We start from the raw sequence: 9,794 nt of genomic DNA on the forward strand, positions 1-9,794 counted from the left end.
TTAAAGTTAGCAAAAATTTCTAATAGAAACAGAAGGAAACCACCCAGTAAGGTAACATAAGAATAGAAATCAGAGCTAACATCTGCAAAAACTTAGTTACACTGTTCAATTCTTCCAAACTGATTCAAGAATTTAAATATAACTATCTATATACCTGTCAATATTGTAAGGAAAAAACAAATCTCAGTTTAAAGTGCTTTAATTAAATCTTGATCATGTAGTAAAAAAAAATCAGGTATCATGATAACAATCCAAATTCCCCCTGCAGCTATATCACAGTTCTTAAAGGCCTTCACAGTGACAGTAAGGTAACAGCTCAACTCATGATTTAGTGCTGGTTTCCTATCATCTCCTCTGCATGCTTACTACATACTGTACAATTACTTGTCTCTCATGAACAAAACTGACCATTTTCCTCTAAGATTAGAAACAAAAACAAAAACAAAACAAAAACAAAAAACAAAAAAACAAAAAAAAAAAAAAAAGAAAAAGACCATTTTAAACTTGCAAACTCAGGCACTTGCAGGTAAACTAAACATCTAAACTAAACCCAATTGTTTTTATTGTTCCCATATATACATCTGCATTGCCACTTCACTGCATACATTTTCATATCAATATCTTTATTCCAGCTGATTGATTAGCTCTATTTTTTTTAATTATAGTTTTTTATAATATGTTCAAAAATCTGACATACAGTTCAGGTCAGGACAAAAGGCTTTTTGTCACCTTCTCCCCTACACCTGTTTTGCATGTAAGTTACATAGGTGTCAAGAAGCATGATATATATATATTTAAACCCTCTGAAGTTGATCTTACAATAACTCTGAAAGAACCAGGACATGAGCTTGCACAGACTATTCAGTTCTCCACTTTTACATATGCATTAGGCAATGAGAAATATTATCAGGTTTAAGACTAGTCCAAAATTAAGGCTGTACAAGCTATTTTATCTCTAGAATCTAGTCGCTGAGATATTGATCTGCTAAATAACTAGTGTATTTTTAAAAAGACTCTGTGTGGAAGTTTCTTGGTTTTAAATTTTTATATGCTGCCTTCTGAATTTCTCAATTCCTGTGCAAAACTAAGAACCATGGGTCCATCACAAAAACCTTCTCTGTCCCTTTTCTGACAGCCACTCTTATGCTGGTGCTTCCTCAAACATATTTTTTCCTGTTTTGACTTTCTTATGTAGTTCTGATCCTTACTTCTTAGCTTTCTGACCTCCTCATAAACACTAGGAGAGACATCTCTTCTAGTGAGAGGTGAGGGTGATGGAGCACTGGAACAGGCTGCCCAGGGGGTTGTGGAGTCTCTTTCTCTGGAGATATTCAAGACCCGCCTGGACGCCTACCTGTGCGACCTGGTGCAGGGAACCTGCTTTGGCAGGGGGGTTGGACTCGATGATCTCTGGAGGTCCCTTCCAACCCCTACAATTCTGTGATTCTCTATCTTTTCCTCCTGTTTAGGCTTCACAGTCTATCTGCCAGTTCCATTTATTCTGTTCAGGCCTTGAAAAATCAATCTCTTCACACCTTTCCTCATACTAATCTCCTTGTCCATCCCATCCTGACTGTTAAATCCTTCTCACTGAGTTTCCGCTCCCCTGTATGCCTTAAGTATCTCATTGTATTCTACAACGAGGTCCTGTGTTTCAGTCTATTGCTTGAATCCCTGGACCAAGGTCAGGCTCTCCTCCATTATTCTTTCCAACTTTAGGCAGCTTCTTCCTAAATAATACATGGGTAATGAGGAGAAGGAGTCCCTGTTCTTCACACAGATGAGCTAACAAAGTGAGCAGTGCTCCAGGAGCTTCAGTTACAACAGAAGTCTGCCTGGGCACACAAAGATAAACGCTAGGAAATAAGGCTGAAAACATGCAGCACATGTGAGCATTTTTGTACTGTGTGATCTTTAAACAGATCACCACTTTGCAGGATTTGGCCTGATTGCACAGAGATAAGTCACTCTTTATCCTATAGCCACTTCTCTTGCAAGTGTCAAGTCTTCACTCAAAGCACAGACATATTCAAGCAAGAAAGCTTTTCTTTAGCAAGGGCCAAGCAAGACTTGAAAAGACTTTTGGCAGCCCACACAGTGTATGTGCAAAACTCCATTAGAATCCACCTTTTTTAGACTAATATAAAGCCTATGCTGACTAATGAGATTATAAAACTCTGACCTGAAGATCAATTGTCCCACAGATACGCTTGGAGCTCCACACAGAAGAGATTATCTTCACTCTGCAAAAGTATTTGTACAATCTCACTGAAAAAAATAAAAAATAAAAATAAAAGAAGAGGAAGAAGAGGATGGGGATGGAACTACTTCTAATTCATTTTAAATGAATTATTTTAGAACTATGCTAAGAGACCTGCTTCAGTCATGTAGACCAACGTAAGGAGAAGTCAGATTTCAACACAGACAGTTATATTTTGACTACATTGTAAGCATCTGCAAACAAAGTCCACAGCGGGACGTGTCAGGCAACTTTAATCATAGGTGGGGCTGATACAACCGCTTTATCATAGGGAAACACACTTCATATGCAGGGAGATCAGCCATAAAATAACCTCCTTCTCGTTATTACCCTGCAGATCCAGTAGCTCCATTACTTCAAGCCACTTGAATTTTGGCAGCCTGGTGACTAACAGCCAGAAGCACAATTTCAAGCTGATGATAAAAGACGAACCTCACAAAACAACTCATAACGGCTTTTCCAGCTTGTGATTTTCAATGGGCGAAATTAACAGCAGTTATGTGCTTGCCGCTACGTTAAATGGTTTAAGTCATCAGCAATTTCTGGAAATTTCTTCAAAACTGAAGCCTGTAGCTAATATAAATTTTCTTGAACTGGCACTGATATACTCAATAAACAGACTTTTAATCTACCTAGCAGTTACTATGCACTACCAAGGGGGGAAATGTACTTCCCCAACCCAGTGCAGAGCCTGTAGGGCTGCTACAATGCCAATGGGTATTTCTGCACCGTGGAACTTCACAGGGAGATGATTACAATACATTTTGTTTGGAGTACAGTAGAGAAGCTGTCACTGCTGCTTTGGGAGAAGGGCACTCTACATCTCACTGATTATTGCTCCAGAAGCCAGTTTTGTCAAAAGCAGGCTCAGACAGTCCTGCTCTCATAATCTAGAACACAAATGCACACTAAGTGCAACACAGAGAAACATACACCAACCCACTGTACATATAAATACAGGCATGCAATTAAGTCACGACAGGTATTAATCAAAACAGAAACAACAGCAAAAAAAATAAATAAATAAATTAGGTTACCTACTTTGATAGATTCATACTTGTAGTCTTCTCATTTTAAAGCAAAAAGACAGAAGAGAGAATATTAAAATTTCTTGCCCATTTGGGTGGCTTCTTTGCACATGTTCCTGAATTTTCAGCTATGATGAGATCCGCTCATTGGCAGTCACCAAGAGGCTGATATGACCATGAAATGAGGAAACACAGGGATGAAAAATAAGGTGCTAGCACCACCATTTGCTGAGGGCTGGAAAAACTAGCAGAAACTTTAAGGGACTATAAAGACCTGTATCTATAATGCAAGCTGCTTTTAACTCACTTACCATTGCTGCTATAAGAGATGCTTGATCAAAATATGCTCTCAGAATTAATTATTTGCCAGGAAAATCTTAACCAAGTCCAGATGATGATTTTTATTCCCAGCATCATAAATCTCTATGTATAAAAACAGTTCTCAAACAACACTCGTTGTTTTGTTTTGTTTTTTTAGTTATTTGAGTTTAACACATTATTTTTAATGAGAGCTAACCATATACTGGCAATGAACATACAGCAGCTGGCAGAAGTGGACTGAAACAGCTTAAGAGAATTATGGTGTCCCTGGAAATCTCGTATTTTCCTGTTGCTTCCCCAATTCCAGTGCTAAGGAGTTGGGATTCTGTTAAGGGCCCCTAGCTGGCCCTTCCACTGCTGCGTGGTGCTCCCATGTCTGCCTCCTGCTTCCTGGAGCTGCTTAGGGCTGCTGCTTCCCAGTGAGGAGTGGCCTGCAAAGCAGAGAACTAGCACAAATCTTGGTTAAGCTATTTGGGGGGTGTGGTGGGAAGGACAGTCTGATTTTGAAGGATACTTGTAAAGAAACAGATTGCGACACCTGCATTGCAAAGTGCATACTTGATTAACAGACCTGATGTAGACTTAAAATCTAATTTGCTTCTGTGCTGTGTGCTGTCTGCTAGTTTAATTTTGCTCCTATTGAGCAACAGACTTGCTTACGACAAACATCAATTCATGGCAAAGGACGCATTAAATCTTTTAATTTTTTAATTCTTTTTCGAGGAAAAACTATCCTGGGGGAAGGCTATAATGTGGGACAAAAATAGCTTTGCATTTACTACTTTGTAGAATATTGATGGAAGCATTTCTATTGCAGTAATATGCTGATAAAGTTTTCTCTTATAAAGATATTATTGCTGGCCCAAACAACCTAGCAAATATTCCTTTAACAAAGTTGTTTAAAGTCCTGTATTGGTTCTGTACTTGGGTTCCTCCCTTACATATTAAAAATTTCAATTCAAATAAAATAAAATATTAAATAAAATAAAAATAATGGAAGATCTGGGAAAAAGGCTGCCCTGTGAGGCTGTGGATGCCCCTTCCTGGAAGCATTCAATGCCAGGCTGGATGGAGCTTTGAGCAACCTGATCTAGAGGAAGGCATCCCTGCCTATAGCAGGGGGTTGGAACCAGGTGATCTTAAAGGTCCCTTCCAACCCAAACCATTCTATGACACCATTATTCTAACATTAAAATAAACAATAAAAATAATAAATAAATAACAGATTTTCTATAGATTTAGATGTGTGAAGAAGAGCAAGAAACAGCTACCCCATCTCATAACAATAATATCTGATATCAGCTCAGTGCAGGGTAGGTTTCAGAGGGGTGTGAGGAAGAAAAATTGAAAAATATCTTCAAGTGTTTTTCACCTCTTTTCTGAAAACTGTTTAGACTCATTCACCATCCCAAATTTGCTGTTGCTGATGTGTAGCAACAATTTCTTGTTCTGCCACATCTTTCAACAAACAATACCCCTCTGACATCCAAAAGCTTCTCAAACCCAAATCCTAGAGCTGGTGGATGGGCTGAGGCACAGGTAACAGTGCAGATTCTAGATCCTCACTGTCTCAAGATTCTTTAACTATTTCTCACTATGATAGTGAGTTAAAAAGCATCATCTAGATTAAATTCTGTAACAGACTGAACTGAGACATGAGAGCAAATCAGGTGACACAGCACAAAGATGAGAAAAGACCATTATAAGCAGTGGCCTCCTATTAGGCTGGTGTTACAGCATGTGATCCTACAGAAATTAACAAAAATGACTTTCATGTGCACAAATTGAGGCCTTCACATTAGATACACAAAAGAACAGAAGAAACTTATCTTGTTATAGCAGACAATGAAAAAAGCAAAAGAGCACAGATCAAGGTTTTTTAAGCTAGTTTTGTTGTTGTTGTTGTTGTTTGTTTGTTGTTGTTTTTTTGTTGTTGTTTCAAGTATTTTCAGTTATTTCATATGTTTTCTCCAGCTTGTGCAATTCTGTAAAACCAAAATGGATTTCAAGCCATTGCCTCCTTTTCCTCCAACATTTTGACTCCCTCAGATTTCTCTGTACCAAGTAATCACTCCTACAGTCACTTTAAAAACTCTCCACAGTTTGGGGATGTATTGTCAGGAGTTGTCTGATTCCTTACTGTTACGACCTTCATTTCCACTTTTAGCATTCAAATTTCTGGTTTTAGAATCACCCTATTTCTTCCAGTTCTGTTGTCTGGACTTAAATTTTTCGTACCCAGAAATCACAGTCGTTCAATGTAAATCAAATCCGATCCTAAAGTATACTTTTCATTGTACCTTGATCTCACATTCTCACTGAACGATCTTTATTTTCCTCAAATTCTAGAAAAGTCCCCCAGTCACAATTCTCAAACACTTTCAGATTTTTTTGTCACTTTTCCCAAGTTCAGCTAACTCAGCTATATTTGCTATGGTATTTACTTTTTCCCCAAACTGATTGTTTTCTGCAGCATTTCAAACATGGCTATACTATACAGGCAGCAGATAACCAGATTTCTTGCTCTACTTTTTCATGTATGATCTCCCTAAGCTGTCAACCTGTGAAGCCAGAGGTCAATGCCACAAAGCAACCAAGAACTTTCTGAAGTTGGGCCTAAAATACTTTTTTTTCTTCCCTTTCAGCCACCATCACAGTTAGACACACACAATCAAGAGGAATTGCAAAGTCAGGCTAAAAAAATGTATCATTGGGATTTTGTGCATTGTAATTGCTTGTTCTGTCTCAGTGCAGGATTTCTGGGGAATGTCACACGCTCCCAAGCCTCTGGGATTGCTGAGGGAGGTAACAATTGAAACTGGAACAATACAGTAGTCCAAAGAATCTAATTCTTGAAGAAGGACCAGAGCATCCAAGTCTTCCCTTCACAGTGGTGTGTGAAGAGTCCTTAAGAGACTAAAGCCAGGGCTCCAATAGCCAGCTCCTCTCCCCACATCCATTTGGTGATGTTAAGGGCAAAGAATGGAAAGGAAGAAAGGTGGAAAAATATTATAAAGGACAATCCTTTTTGGACAAAGGAAAACCAGAGTAGAGAAAACTGCTGAAAAAAAAAAAAATGTCCTATGCATTTTCTCCTGGAAAGTATTAAGAGAGAGCTTAATGTTATGGGATAAAACTGAGGGCTTCTCATGCCCCAACATGCTACCAGTCTCACACCTGTTAAACCTATTATGAGCAGTGCATACCTCCTTAGATAAAATCACATCTGTACATACACTATACATACATTAGCAGCATGTAGCACTAGGAGAATATATACTCACAAATGCATGCAGGATACAGTGTCACCATATAATCTAGGGAAAATATCATCTTGTTAATAACTGCTTCTCTTCTACATCAGTGCTGACATTACTGAAGATTTTGCTCACAAACAGGCACATAAACCAAGAACATTTCTGTTAGACTCCGTCCTCATAAGGAAACACAGGTAGAAAATAAAACAAGAAAAAAAAAACAACAGAAATTAACAAATGACAACAAACGTAGAATCATAAAGATTAGAAAAGACCTCTAAGATCATCCATTTCAACCACCAACCTACCACCAATTAAAAAACCACTGTGTTTTTTAATCTACATCTACGTGGTTCTTGAACACCTCCAGGGATGGTGACTCCACCACCTCCCCGGGCAGCATGTGCCAATGCCTCACTACTCTTTCAGAGAAGATTTTCCTAATATCCAACCTAATAACCAAATGCATAGCATCAAGCTGCTGCAACCGGTATCATGTGAACTCAACAGCTAAAGAATTAGCAGATATCTTAGGTATTCTTATTTATTTATTTATTTACAAGAATTATGCAAGTAGATTTACTCAGCATTACTACTGTTTTTTGTACAACACTTTCACACTGCAGTAATTTAAATTATTCTGTGAACCCATGCATGACATTTCCTTCTCAGTTGAAAGATCGTTTTAACCTGTATTAAAGACAGAGCTAGTCTTTAGTCCTTTAAGACCATAGCCAAAGTGGGCCATTTGAAAGAGAAAACAGGGGTGTAAAAGCTTTCAACTTTTTAGTTGAAAGTTACCCTACAACTGTCCTTCTGTAGGCCCCAGTACTGGCCATTTCCATATGTAAACATGAGATATCAGAGAACATCAGTCTGCTTTGCTATGGTAGGCCACATAAACATGCTTTCTAGGTCATCTGTCTATAGAAAGTTCAAAATCTTTTCAAATGCAGATAGACAAAAAGCAGTTAAGGATCCATTCTACAAATCATACATAAGTCTCTACATGAAATAGCTGCCCATCTTAGGAATTGTCCGCATATTCCTCTTCTTTCCCTTCTGTTTGTTGCATTCAGGCTGCTTAACTTTTGGGAAGAGTTGTTTAACTGAAGTAAAAAATAAACAACATTGCTGTTGTGGTTTAACCCCGCAAGCAGCTAAACACCACACAGTCATTCTCTTGCTTTCCCTAAGTAGAGTGAAGGAGGGAACTGGAAACAAAACAGAGTTGGGGTTGAGATAAAAACTATTTACTAAAACAGAAGGAAAATGGAAACAAAAACAAAAATGGAAGCAAAAATGAAATGGCAATGCAATTACTCACCACCTGTTGATCAACACTCAGCTAACATAACTGCTTGCTGACTGATGCCCTACAGGGCAGCATCTTACCACCTGCCATCCAACACCTTACATCCAGCAAGTAGCAGCTGCCCCCTTGCCAACTCCCTGCAGCTTTAAGGCCTTCCTCATGGTGTCACACAGTATGGAATAACTCTGCCTAATCCAGGCACCTGTCCATACTCCACACTGCCCCTGATGCTATGCCATCCTGATGGTGGCTCTGTCCTGCAGAGTAGCCCAGCCTGATCTGGCCCTGGCTTCACTCTCATCACTCAGCAACAACCAAAACATCGGTCTGCTATTAACACTATCTCAGCTAAAATCAGGACAATGTTAAAACGGTTAAAATGCACCATTTTGTTTAAGCTGAAGAAACCCTGGTAAACAAGTACCATGACTAGCACCTACCCTATGGCAGAATGGTTGGAACTTCAGTCCCTTCTAACCCAAGCCATTCAATGATCCTATGGCTAGGAAAGTTGGTAACATTATTTCCACCATACAATTTCATTAAAGATTTGGTAATTGATGAGCAATACATGCATACACGAAAACAGCATATTTTCGTTCCAAGTCAACAGAAACAACTTATGTTTGCCCAGGTCACCTGGATTGTGTGACTGACTGACTGGATTTTCAATAGTCAATCTTTATCAGATTGGCTGATAGTTGGTCTAACTACTAGAAGTAATTGTACATCACTTGGCCCCAGAAGAGAAATGTTAACTGGCCAGCACAGCATGTCATATGTTATTTCAGTTTAATATTCCTCTGGTGTTTTCTATTTTTGTTGCTGTTACTAGCATCAAGTTTCTTTACTTTGATGAATAGCTAAATTACTGACAATGAAAATAAAGTCAATTTAAATCAATAATTGCATTTGGAAAACTTATATCAAAAAAGATGTCAGTGCTACAGTCTACTTCTAGGATGGATTAAAGACTGCAGGCTACTGAAAAAAAAAATAATAATAATAATAAAAAAAATTGTTCTATTGGTAATTTATCTGTCTTTATTAATGCCCAGATTTTCTTGGTGGAAGAAGTAAGACTCCATAATTGAGCTCTGTTTACACTGATATGTAAAAAAGGTTGATGCTTTCATCAGGTTAAACTTTCCAGGTTGTGATATGGCAAATGCTCGAATCCTGGAGTTTGGAGTTGGATGCCTTCACATCTTCAGAGGTAAACACACCTCTTTGGAGAAGATCATCTGGCAGATGATCTAAACCAATGGCAATTGAAAAAGCAGCTAGTTGGTATATCAGGTAAAAGATGTTCCACTATCATGATCAACTGACCATACTCATTTGGCAACCTTTTGAAACATCCACAGAGCATCCTCGGGAGTACCAACACAAAAGATGTGATGCACAGCACGTAAGTCTCACAGAATAATAGCTACAGTGTTTTGTCTTCTTTTGGCTGTTCTTTACTCATCCAACCAGTATTATCTTGTCAGTAGTTCTGAATTTGCTTTGTGTCAGTAACAGCTGTTTCCTTCTTCCTAATTAATAGCATCACCCTGACTTTATATATTAGCTCATCCACTTGAGCTGAAAATTTCCATAAGTATCAAAGC

The 9,794-nt window shown here is 38.4% G+C and overlaps 1 protein-coding gene across 1 annotated transcript in view; it reads right to left on the reverse strand.

Moving 5' to 3' along the window:
- ESR1 (estrogen receptor 1) overlaps positions 1 to 3,405 on the reverse strand; it is a 178,834-nt gene extending 175,429 nt beyond the window's left edge. The window contains exon 1 of the mRNA XM_072333319.1: positions 3,302 to 3,405. Coding sequence (XP_072189420.1) covers positions 3,302 to 3,315 — 14 coding nt within the window. The 5' untranslated portion in view covers positions 3,316 to 3,405. The remainder of the gene's footprint in view (positions 1 to 3,301) is intronic.
- Positions 3,406 to 9,794: the final 6,389 nt, after the last annotated feature.

The sequence above is a fragment of the Excalfactoria chinensis genome, chromosome 3 (assembly GCF_039878825.1).
Source record: "Excalfactoria chinensis isolate bCotChi1 chromosome 3, bCotChi1.hap2, whole genome shotgun sequence".
Taxonomy (NCBI): domain Eukaryota; kingdom Metazoa; phylum Chordata; class Aves; order Galliformes; family Phasianidae; genus Excalfactoria; species Excalfactoria chinensis.